Source organism: Silurus aristotelis (assembly GCF_946808225.1).
Source record: "Silurus aristotelis genome assembly, chromosome: 13".
Taxonomy (NCBI): Eukaryota; Metazoa; Chordata; class Actinopteri; order Siluriformes; family Siluridae; genus Silurus; species Silurus aristotelis.
The window spans coordinates 22,664,211-22,677,448 of record NC_139586.1 but is presented as its reverse complement, the minus strand read 5'-3'; the positions used below and the strand labels follow the sequence as shown (position 1 = coordinate 22,677,448).

Sequence of the window (13,238 nt, the reverse complement as noted above, 5' to 3'; positions counted from 1 at the left end):
GAAAACCGAAAAAGAGGAAAGCAAGGCCAAAAACCGAAACACCGAAACACCGAAAGAAATTATGCCAATTATTATTACCATTGCATTTATGGCTATGACTGTGTACTAACCTTACTAAAATCAAGGCATTTCAATTTTTGTTTCAAAGAATAAATCAATTACAAATTATGAAAATATTTATTTATAGCACATTGCAACAATGCACAGGATAAAATAAATTAAAATTCAAACCTAAATGTTTAACTTAAATGCACTCATGTGTACATTAAATAATAATGTACAGGCCCTCTGGCCTGCTGAAAGGTTGTACAATTAAATATGTTCTTTCATAAAAACAAAGTGCATTCAGAACAAGTGCAACTGCTTAAAGATACAACAATACAACAATATCACTGGGAAACTTCCTGCCTTTTTAAAAACGTCCACCAGTGCGCGTGCTCGGAGGGGTTTTTCTTTTCTGTGCCGCGTTCCCCTCCTATTCAGCATAGCAATCGGATGTTTGGATTTCAGGTGATAAATTAAACCCGACGTGGAGAAAGTTTTTGCAGACGCACCCCCTCTTGAAATTTCGGCATTACATGTTTTGCAAATCGCTATCCGTGGGTCTTTCTCACATATACTGAAATACGTCCACACCGCAGACAAGCACGTGCAGGCAGCGGTTTCTGTTTGCGTCATCACAACAAACTGTTTCACTTTTGGGCCATTTTCGGCCGAAGACTTTCGGTGTCCGAATATTCGGTGCATTCCTAGTCCTGCTGAAATACACAAGGCTTTCCATGAAATAGTGTTTCTCTTCCTGAAAGTGTTTCTCTTCCTGAAACATTTGAATTAGCACTTTCCAAGTTTGCTTTGTAGAATTCAAGAGTTATATTTATATGAAGTTTGTAATCTTGCGTTCCAGTGTAGATTTATTTATTGCTAGAGACTCAAAGCACTTTTGTACGTCGCTCTGGATAAGCGCGTCTGCTAAATGCCGCAAATGTAAGTTCTATTGTGAATAAAATATTGGCTCATGTGATTTAAAAGTCTTATAGTTTTCATTTTATTCAAATAAAAATATTTAACATCCCAACATTTCCAGAATTCGGGTTGTATACACAATTGCTTATAATGTCTTTGGATGTAGTAGCATTCAATTTTCCCTTCATTTGAACTGGGGGGACCCAAACCTGTTCCAGCATGGGCCTCTCTGCACAAAGCTCTATGAAGATTTGGTTTACATGGGTTCGAGTGGCCTGCTACACAGCTCTCAACTCAACCCTAGTGAAAACCTTCGGGATGAATTGGAACGCTGACTGCACTCCAGGCCTCCTCACCTCACCTACATCAGTACCTGACTTTACTAACACCCTTGTGGCTGAATGAGGAAAAATCTCCAGAAGAACTCTAAAATCTAGTGGAACATCTTCCCAGAAGAGTGGATAATAGAGTTATATTAACAGCAATTGCTGTCTAAAAGTGTATTGGGATGTTTAAAAAGCACACACCAATCTTATGGATAAGCTTCCACAAAACTTGCGTAAATAGTGCATCTAAAGACCATTTAACACTCACGTCATTTTCTTCATCCTCTTCTTCATCCTCTGACTCCAACTCATCTTTGGGTGTGTCCTCTGAACAAAGCAAGTAGAAAGGTTAGAAGCAGGTGTGTTTTAAATGACTCATGTGGAATGGGATGTTTAAACAGCACCTACGAATCTTATGGTAGGGTGTCCACAAACTTTTGTCCCTGTAGTCAAGTCAAGTTTATTTCTATAGCGCTTTTCACAACAGACATTGTTTCAAAGCAGCTTTACAGAATTAAGAATTAAGGTGAATGGTGTGTATTTAGCCCTGATGAGCAGCCGTGGCGACTGTGGCAAGAAAAAACTCACTTAGATGACATGAGGAAGAAACCTTGAGAGGAACCAGACTCATTTGGGTGACATCAAGAGTGTGATTATATTCTTTAAACAATACAGAACACTGGAGAGTGAGAACTAACATGAGCACTGGAATGTAAGATTATGAGTAATGTCCTTTCTACAGTCTTTTACATTCATTTGTGGTTACAGAAATAGGGGCTACTGAGCAACTCATAAAATAGCTCAACATTTGCGATCATCAAAGATCCAACACCAGATTCTCCATGCCAGAGCCTTTAAACACTTAAAGAGATCCAGTGTCGAGTATTTATAGTGTAGTATGTATGTACTATAGTGTACGTGTATATGTATTAAGAGCTGCTTGTACCTGAGTTGAGCTGTTTGATGATGAACTCCATCTGTCTGTTCAGTTCGGGATTGTCCTCTTTCATGTAACAGCGCAGGATTTCCTCCAAACTCTGAATGACATGAAAGAAAACCTGCTTCGTTTGCATATCTTCCGTGAAAATTGGAAGTGAATATGAATCTCCACATTTTTATATTTCAAGCTTATAAACAAATTCTTAAAATTCACAAAATCCGAATAGAAATATATCTTGAAAACGTCTGAAAAAAAAAATTATATGTAGAAAAAGGTTAAATAAATCTCCCTCTCTCTCTCTCTCTCTCTCTCTCTCTCTCTCTCTCTCTCTTTCTCTCTCTCTCTCTCTAGCTACCTAGCTCTCTATCTAGCTCTCTATCTATCTATCTATCTATCTATCTATCTATCTATCTATCTATCTATCTATCTATCTATCTATCTATCTATATATATATATATATATATATATATATATATAGAGAGAGAGAGAGAGAGAGAGAGAGAGAGAGAGAAAGAGATTGTGTACAGGCGTGTATAAGACGTGCTTAAATTCAGCTATATTCAATAGATTTTGCTAACATGACTCTAATCCTTATTTCCACTAAATGTTGCACATGTTCTAGTTATTTTTTGTGTAGTTCCATGTTACTTTTTGTACATTTGTTTTGTCTTATGAAGCACCTCGGTCCTGTGGAAATGTTGTTTCACTGTGTACTCTACTGTATACTTGACTTCTTGATATGCTGAGAAATATCAATGCTGTACTACTGATTTTGTGATGAGGATTACAGAAGCAGACCCTTCATGCAAAACACTCACTGAAACACCATGTCACTGGTATGTTTTATAGCTGAATTAGTCCCACATTTGATTCCCGAACTAATACTGTAATTCCTGGAACATTCCAGAACACGTGACTTACTGCAGAAAATTTGTATTTGGGAAATTTCTAAAAAGACTTTATATGGATCCCAAACTAGGACAATCCAAATGCATTGTTTGTCTGTGTCCAAAGTTTGGGCACACATATAAAGTAAGGTTTTTATTATCAGCTTTAGTATAACAACCAAAATTGATCAGATAATGTTCATTTGTGCTTTGCATTTAAAACCTTCAGCCTCAAGAAAAAAAACTAACTCTCCAAACTGTGAGTATGAACCAGTCAGCAAGAAGCAGCATTAGCGAATTAATCCTTCTGCAAGGATCCATATGCAATTTTCTTAACATTTTGTATTTGTTCAACATTCAGGAACACAGAAAATATTATCCATTCATAACAAATATTATAAATTAATAGAACAAAATTTTATCCATTAAAATAACAGAGAGAATTGCCAGAATTAAACCTTGTACCTGATCATTTCTGACCTGTTATTAAGAAATAAATGATGAGACTCGCTAAAGGGCTCCTTAATAGTAAAAAGATTCAACACATGGCATTTAATCAACATGGCAGTTCACAGCATCAGCAGCAACCCCCAGCAGCACCTTTTCACTTCTAAATGAATTCTGGAGTATTTGCTTTAGATCAATCAACATAATGGGTTGCTTGGTAAATCTAAAACACCGACTTCGCAGTTGTTTGCTGAGTAAAATACTCGTCCTTCTCCATTTGTGTTCTGTCGTACCCTCCTAAGGAAATCAAATGGGGCGTTTGTTCCGCATACATTCTGCATTTCTGATGAATAATAAACACTGAACTTCTCTAAGAATAACCCGCTTCCGCGTGCATCCTCAGAATGATTTTTATTACATTTACTTATACGGAGCGACTTACAATTCTCTCATTTATAACCCGAGTGGCTCAGGGTTAAGGGCCTTGATTAAGAGCCAGTAGTGGCAGCTTAGGAGCTGAATTTTCAACCCTCCGATCAGAAGTCCAACACTGAGCTATGACTTCCAATAAAATCTGATATAAACTGTTTTTCTTTTTCTTTTCATTAATTATTGAATGATGTTATGACTCACTCATAGGCAAAATGTGTTCATATATTCAACGAGAGAAAGTACTCAGATAATCCCATTGGTTCCCATTGAGGTGCTCAAATGGAAGGTTGTAATTCAGATTGTGCTCTTAGTTTCACTATTAAAAGCTGTATGCTGCATGTAATATCAATAGTAATAATAAGAACAAGCAAGAAAAAAAATAAGAAGAAACACAGCTTTGCAGTAGTCTTTTACCCTGTTCTAAGTACAGTATATGGAGGCTAGGTGTGTGTGTGTGTGTGTGTGTGTGTGTGTGTGTGTGTGTGTGTGTGTGTGTGTGTGTGTGTGTGTGTGTGTGGGGGTGGGTGCGTGCATGCTTTTAAGTTTTAATGGTGCTGTTCCAGGGGACCCTGCTCACCACCTGCAGGAGGGACCGTAAGGGACGGTTGCTGAGAGGATTGGGCAGCAGTCGAAGGCGGGGGCCTTGACAGCCCGATCCCTGGACACGGAGAAGTGTCTGGGGAATCTGCTTAGACTGCTGCCCCCGCGACCCGAATTACGGATAAGCGGGAGAAGATGAAATGAAATGAAATGGTGCTGTTCTAATGTAGAACACTTACCATTTCTTTAGCTTCTTGTCGTAATGTCGGGACACTCAGAATGCTGTACAGAGCTCCATTTACAAAGTACCGGATCTGTGCACATACACACACAAAAACACGCTCAAACTGATGACATTGGGAAACATTTAAAAAGTGTATCGCTTCTGTGTCAACTCATTGTTTAGAATCACTATGAAGCTCAGTCCGGTTTTATATTTTTTCTTCCACACTGAAAACACAAAATTCGTCTTGCTGCTTTTACCTACAGTCACACCATTAATAAATACAAATGAAAAAGTTTCATTGGCCGTCACGCCTTCCTACAATATTTAATAGGGTGGTATGCTTCAGATCATTAACAGATCCTGCCCTTTTCCATAAACTCACTGTTCCTTCATTCTGGGAAATGTTGACCTTTGCCTTATCTGTCCATAAAATGAATATATTTATCGATTTGAGGCTTACCAGTCGTTTATATTGTGTGCTAAACTGTATCTTCTGTGGTGATGTTTTTGACACAGTTACGCCTATGTCCTTAAAAGTGTTCATGATCTGGTCAACTGTTTTCCTTTGCTAAATCCGAAAAAATAATAATAATCTGTCATATACAGTGTTTTAGATGTTTTGATGGTCCTGAGCTGAATGATGTGATTCTTTTTAGGAATGAACCAAACAGTTGATTTAGGGAGGTCTAATGGTACAAACTGTACAACTATTAACAAAAATTTTTTATTTTTTAATATTTAAATATTTACAGACAACTTTGTAACACACACACAAACACACCTAAACATCACTTTTGAACTTTGTTATTTAATTGATCAAAACTAAATAATATTGTATAGTAAATATATTTCATCATTAAACAGCTGGGTTTTTTTCTATGTATTACTAAGTGCACACATTTTTCTTTTTTACTTTTCTGGTTTACTACAGAGGTCCAATTTTCACTTGAGTGGAACGCCATGCAGAGTGGAACGCCACACTGCATTAGAACCAACCCGAAAAGCATCTATATTTAAAAGGTATATATTATATATTATATTTAAAGGGAGTGGGAAAAGTCAACAATGAGGAAAGTCAAACTTTCTGCTGCAATTATGCAATATTTTTGCATGGCCGTAGTAAACGTCAAACCCTCTCACTGTTTGTTAACACCCGGCCAGTGTACACCATTAACACACACACACACACACAGAAACAGACACACACACACACACACACACACACACACACACACACACACACACACACACACACACACACACACACACATACACACACATACACACACACACACACACACACACAATGGCATGCAAAACATTTGTATTTTATCATGGGTGTAAACAGGTCCATGATAACGTACCTCACGGCTTTCGTGTCCCAACAGGTCTTTCAGTACCTTCAGCACATGTTTGGATTTTTCGGTGCATTTTCGCTTTCCTGAAAAGTATTTCACATACTTGGTTTTCAATTCACCAACAAAATAGTTATCTAAATAACCTGTATTTGCATAAATATTGGTGACGAATAAAAGGAAATGCCAGCGATTCTCTTATGCTGTGGCGATACTTATTCGTACAGGTGTGGTTCAGCTTCACTTAATCAGCTTCATCCAATAATGGAACACTCACAACATCTAAACTAAGCACCTGACACCTACTCCATCTCCAGAACCAGCTTGGGGGGAAGCTTTTCATAAAGCTCTAAACTTCCTCTCTTCATACTAAACTTCATGAAGCTCTAAACTTCATCTCTATAGTGAACATTTACATAGAGGGCACTAAAGCTGAACACCTCATTAACACTTTTTTATGCTTTTCCTTAAATCAATCATCAATCTTTATGGTAGTGACAGGAATGTGAAATGCACATGTTCCAGGGTTTCTGCAGGTTTCACCAAGTCAAATTAAAGACATTTGAAAAAAAAAGGGCAGTATAAATGACATTTAAGACCTGTATCTATAACCCTAATTTATTATTATTTTTTTTTAAGACAGGTATCGCTGGAATTGCACAAGAATTTTTTTTTTTTATCTCTGTGGGACAATCCAAGAGAGAGACGCCCAAATAACAGAAGGCTGACTGGCTGTTGCGTGTTTTTCTCATTTTCTTTGGACTGGCGGAAAAAAAAACGAACTAAACTAACGAACAAAACGTTCTGAAGTGCTGCGCGAGCATTTCAATGAGTATTTGAGGTTACATGGACATCGGGAGACTAAGAGCTGTTTAGAATTATTTAAGTGACTTTAAGACTTTTTAGGGTTAAAATTGATTTTTTTTTTTTGTTTTAGCCTTTTTTTTTTTTTGACACCGGCAAAAACCCTGATAAATGTCATAGTGCAAATGGTGTAATGCAGATGGGAGAATTTACCCTGAGTGCGCAGAGAGAGGGACAGCAATAGAGTTACAGCGTACTCCATTGTGCAATCAGATAAAGAATCCGGGTCCTGCAGCTCATCAACCAACCACGCTATAAGACCCAATCTGATCAAAGCTGACTGATGGACTCGTCTACTCACACACACACACACACACACACACACACACACACACAGAGGTAAATTATCATATTACAATGTGATTGTGTTTATGCGCTCGCACAACTCTATTCATAACTCTATATTATTCATTAAACTACAAAGCAAGTGTTTTATCCATTTACAGTTGCATTTAATGCTCAAAAAATATAACCATATCATTCTTTTGACATCATGTTGCATTATGTTCTCATAGCGACCCTAAAAAAAGCAGTGGCGAGGTGTGTTTATAGCTGCTGTAATGTAAGTGAGAACAGGATCTCACATTGTTTGAGTACATTTTTATATTTTACGTACAAAGACACTATGGAGTCAGTCATGGAGAATTAATTGGATTCTGTCTCACGAGGACATTTCACAGGAGGAGTAAATGCAAATGGATTTGTATGCTGAGCATCAGAACAGGTGATGGTGCAGATGATGCGCTACCTGTGGCTGAGTATATTCAGTGTCCCCAACACTTTCTCTTTGGTCAATGAATCCTTCTCCTCTGACTGCAAACATTCAACTAAAAGCTTCAGCAGGGAGGAACACTGAGACAGATACATACGACCTGTTGGGAGGAAAAGTTAAGAAACTTCTTTCAGACAAGGCAGCAGGTGATAGCATATTGGGCAGGAGATTCCACATAAACTATATATTATTCTCTGTCTGACTTCAAATCAACATTGACTGCAGCATAAACCATCAGTTGTAGCGAAATAATTAACCTAAATTATTAGCTTGATTAGATTTTCCAGCTTGATTATGACTTTACTGCTGGGAAAGCAACGAATGCCGCAATTGACCTGGATGATATTTCGCATTACGCAATATCGGAAAGAATCCGGGCGATACGTATCACCATATGTTGTAATACTGTAAGCAATGCGATATATTAGGATATTTCTTATAACCAGACGAAGCTTCATTTGTGGGTTAAAGAATGGTGCTACATACACAAAGCTAAAGTTAGGATGGACTGCACTTGCGAGAGTGCATGACATGTCTGTCTTGTGTTTCTTGCCTGACCACATTCTTTACCTTTATAGAAAAAAATTACAGTATTTCTTTCTCTTTATTTTCTTGCCTCCACCAGATTTTAGCTTTTAGATGTAAAACACCGATTTTCTTTTTTGGCCTATATGTTTGGCCGATTTTCTCTTTTTATCCCCTTCATGTCATAAAATCTAACAGTTAATTAATAACCAATCAGTGCATCCAACCAATCTTTCGCCCTCTAATCATGTGCATATGGAAACATTTATTAATTTAATTATAATTTATTAAATTAACCAATTGTGTATGGCAAATAATTGTTTATATCATACCCAAAGTTCCACCCAAAGCGGGCATAGGAAACAGGTGGATATTAACGCTAACATTAGTGACATGCCCTTATGCAAGTTTATTTAAGTTCAGAAATATGCTATCTATCTAGCGGTTGTGATATAAACTCAAAATGAATCAAATGCGATGAATCTTGTATGAAATTTTTTTTTATTGATATTGCATTTTCGACAATCGATACAGTATCGGCCCTGAAATATCGCAATACTCGTGTGTCTCTATATTTTCTTACAACCCATTTCTCATCCCTCGTACTCACCCTCAGACAAGGAGGCGAAGGTGTTGATCAGGCGAACTGTGTACTGCCTCACAGTCTCATTCTTCGATTTGAGGAGATGAACCACAGATTTCTACAAAGGAGAACAAAATGATCTTCTGTGACCCTGATCTCACAATTGTTACATGAAACATTGTTTATATACACTACTAAGTTTAACTAAACATCTGTTTATAATAAGAGTAATTCAATTCTAAAATGTATTATGTATCTACTGTATAGTAAAATACTGCAATACAGCACATCTCCAAGGTTTTTATTCCCCTAATTCATCAGCAATTTGCCAAAATAATTTTTTTTTACCATTAAGAGCTACATTCATATTTGATTTTTTTAAGGCATCCTTGAAACAAGTTCATTCCTGTCCTCAATTACATTGTAGTAACTATAACGTTTGTCATAGCAGATCATTTGTTCACCAGCTTCCCTGTAGTACTTTTTTGTTCATGTTTTCTGAACCTTTACTACTGACTCATAAGTAAGTTTCTTTTCGGCTTCTCCCGTTAGGGGTCGCCACAGCGGATCCTCCGCACGTTTGATTTGGCACATGTTTTACGCTGGATGCCCTTCCTAACGCAACCCTCCCCAATTTATCCGGGCTTGGGACCGGCACTAAGAGTGGCTGGGGATGGTTCCCTGACCGGGAATCGAACCCGGGTCGCAGCGGTGGGAGCGCTGCATCTTAACCACTAGACCACCAGGGGACCTTTACTACTGACTCATGATAACCTTTTAATAGAAACCTGTGATCTGAATGCCAGCGATAGCTCATGTCACAACTGCGTCATAAAAATACAATCAAAACTTTCTAACCAATCAGGAGTTCTATACATAATACATACGTACAAATACATACATACATACAGGAAGCTATATTTACAATCAGTGTTTAAAGAAGTGTTTGTTCTCTTACCTGTTTAGTGGAGTAGAAGTTTAACAGGTCGTTACTGATGTAGGCTTGTAGAACAGTGTCTCTCTGCTCACCCTGCACTGAGCGAGTCAACCTCTGTAAACCAAAAAGACAGTTAAATTAATGATGGAATCACTTGACCATAAGATTTGTATGTTCTTTATGAACATCCAATTGCACATTTAGTCTCCATTTCCTGTTATAATAACCTCCATTCGAATAGGGAAGATGTTCCACTAGATTTCATAGTGTGTTTGAGGTCAGAGCTCTATAGCAGACCACTTAAGGTCTTTCACTCAATTCAATTCATTTGAATTTGTATAGCACATTTACACAACGGACATTGTCTCAAAGCAGCTTTACAGAGATAAAATCCACTCCAGCCCATGTGAACCATATCTTCATGGAGCTGGCATTGTGCACAGGGGCATTCTCCTGCTGGAACAGCTTTGGGTCTCCTAGTTCAACTGAAAGGAAATTTAATGCTACCACATCCAAAGACATCCTATACAATTGTGTCTCTAACTTTGTGGTAACCGGTTGGGGGAAAAAAAACAAATATGGCTGGAAAAGTCAAATGTCCCAATAAATTTGTCTATATAGTATTTAGATAACACATTGGTAACAGCTTCTAGACTCAATGCCATTTTCACATGTGCAAAACATTGCCACACTATCTTTAAATGCATTATGACTAACACAAAGACAAAAGAAATTAAGTTTTCTGTCAGTAGCTGTACAGTTATAGCCTTACTAGTAAGTTACAGAACATGTGTGTGTGTGTGTGTGTGTGTGTGTGTGTGTGTGTGTGTGTCTGTGTATGTGTGTTTGTATATACCCAGCGCAGGGCCTGCAGCAGTAGAGCTTTTAGTCTGTATGATCCGCTGTTCAGGTCCCTCTTTATCTTGTTATAGTCTAGTGAGGGCAGCAGAGGGACATCTTTACTCCTCCTGATGATGAACAAGAACAAGAGACAAAACAAATCACACAATTACAGCACTTAAAGACAGCAATACAAACTAAATGCCCTGCAAAACATTGCAGTCATTCATTAACAGCACTGAAGCAAACAAAAAAAAAAATCATAAAAAGTTGAAAATAACAATATGGATGCATAAAAACAATATAATGAGAAATTAGATGGTATCAATTCAATGTAACTGTATTTCGACCAGTTCACGGATTTCTAGCAACAAATAAAAATAACGATCAGACGGGACTATTTCGAACTTAAAATTAGTCAGATGTTTGTAGATATAAACTCAATAATCTTATAATTGTGTTTATTTCAAATAGCATAGGGTAATAACAAATATAATAGGGTGCAGCGGGTGGATTTACTTGTAACTTTGTACTTACTGTGCTGCAATGGACGCTCGTAACATAGACGAAGCCTAAATCAGACACACAGACAGAGCGAAGGTTGGGAAATTAGTGTAACGTTAGCATGTGTGTGGCTGTAGCAGGCTGTGAGTTTAAAAGGAGAGGGTTGCATGCAGATTCTCGGCTTTAACCAACATGTCCATGCAGTCAGGCCAGAGGCCTCGGGTTAATCGGCATGCTGTGATTTTTCCTTTTACGCTGCTCTGCTTTCTTTTTTTTTCTGTCTAATTCTGTCTAATATTCCATTCCAATTCCTCTATAATCTTTTCTTCCTTTTCCTTTACTTTCAATTCATTCCCATCCCTTGTGTTTCCTTTCAAATATCTTCTCTTTTTTTCTACTTTCCTTATAGCTTCCCTTGATTAAATTTTTTCCCCTTTATATAACACTTGCTATTCTAGTTTTCTTTTCTTCTTGCTACAGGGAGTTAGACTGAAACTCACGCCCATACAGAAGGAGGTATAGGTTTTTGGAGTGAAATGCCAGGGTCATTCTAGGTTTATCTGTGCTTGGAGGGACACTAATTCATCATTTTGCAACTTTAAAACTCTCGGTAAATATTAGACGTGAGCGAGAGCTTTCCAACTGAGATAACTGAGTCTAATGTTTGTCCTCTGTGTGTAAGGTGTGTGACATGAGACCTAAAGGAGGGACTGGATATTCTGAAAAGCTTGACGTCTGATCAAACATAATAAAATAAAATGGGTACAAATGAGACGCCATTCACAAATCTGCGTCACATCTCCTGTTTCACTGCCAGATCACAGAACGTTGCTCTCACCGATTTCACACCTCGACGCAAACTTCATACAGGATACACATTTATTGTATTTAGCAATTTAACTTAAAACTATTTTGATCCTGTAATTTTACATTTATGGCATTTAGCAGACGCCCTTATCATATTGTTCTTTACAACCTTTTTTTTTTATATAAATAGTATAATGCTTTACAGAAAATGATCATTATATCAAAGAAATGAAACAACAAAGGAAACTTAGGGTAAAGTGTATAGCAGTCTAATATTAAATAGAAATACAGTAGTACATAAATTTATGGAACATTAATCAAAAATATTTTTATATATATGTATATATTCTATTTTATATAATAATTTTTAGATAATGAAATCTGTCTGTCTGTCTGTCTGTCTGTCTGTCTGTCTGTCTGTCTGTCTGTCTGTCTGTCTGTCTGTCTGTCTGTCTGTCTATCTATCTATCTATCTATCTATCTATCTATCTATCTATCTATCTATCTATCTATCTATCTATCTATCAGAATAGGATCTATACCCTAAAAACAGATGAATACGGTTTTTTTTTTTAAGTGTTTTTTTATTTCATTTGAGTCCATTTTTTAATGTAATTTTAACTTTAAAGTACTTTCAAATACTTTTATTTAAAGGTGTCACACAGCACTAAGCTCCTGCTAATAAAATGATGTAAACAAAGAACTTTGGTGCATGAGAGCAGAATGGAGGAGGTGGTAGTGGTGGAGATGAAGGAGGAGGAGGAGGAGGAGGAGGGTTAGAACAGGTTAAATGGTAAATAATACATTACTATTCCCACTGGGCTTCCACTGGACAAAGACAAAGACAAGCAGTCTTACACTGCACACAGACATTCATGTCACAGAAACATAGGGAAAGCCGGAGAAAAGTTAAAGGACAAGAGGACCAACAAAAAGGATCAGGAGCCGAGTGACAAGAACGATGAACGAGGGGGAGTGGACGAAGGGAAAAGATATGGAGATACACCAGAAACTTACATATCCATCATCATAAGGAGTCATAGAGTAATATCCCTTCACAAACACACACACACACACACACACACACACACAGGAAGAAGTGGTTGAGGAAACACTACGCAGAACAAACAGAATTAAACGTTACAGTACACACCACTATTATTCATCTGCTTCTTTTCCATCCATTATTAATGCTGTGTGTACTTTTCGAACGTTACATGTTCCATACTTTATGTTTTAATGTGTAAACTCCTGTCTGAAACAGAAATTTATAGCAGGTAGTTCAACCT

At 37.4% G+C, this 13,238-nt stretch overlaps 1 protein-coding gene across 2 annotated transcripts in view; it reads right to left on the bottom strand.

Moving 5' to 3' along the window:
- armc9 (armadillo repeat containing 9) overlaps window positions 1-13,238 on the bottom strand; it is a 43,662-nt gene that overhangs the window by 20,974 nt on the left and 9,450 nt on the right. The window contains exons 10-20 of one of the 2 annotated variants that reach the window (XM_083559166.1): window positions 12,967-13,002; window positions 11,176-11,210; window positions 10,655-10,766; window positions 9,820-9,912; window positions 8,889-8,979; window positions 7,730-7,853; window positions 7,135-7,274; window positions 6,127-6,203; window positions 4,776-4,850; window positions 2,236-2,326; window positions 1,558-1,616 (exon numbers count right to left, since the gene is read on the bottom strand). In XM_083559166.1, coding sequence (XP_083415292.1) covers window positions 1,558-1,616; window positions 2,236-2,326; window positions 4,776-4,850; window positions 6,127-6,203; window positions 7,135-7,274; window positions 7,730-7,853; window positions 8,889-8,979; window positions 9,820-9,912; window positions 10,655-10,766; window positions 11,176-11,210; window positions 12,967-13,002 — 933 coding nt within the window. The remainder of the gene's footprint in view (window positions 1-1,557; window positions 1,617-2,235; window positions 2,327-4,775; window positions 4,851-6,126; window positions 6,204-7,134; window positions 7,275-7,729; window positions 7,854-8,888; window positions 8,980-9,819; window positions 9,913-10,654; window positions 10,767-11,175; window positions 11,211-12,966; window positions 13,003-13,238) is intronic. The other variant, XM_083559167.1, reaches the window with a different exon arrangement.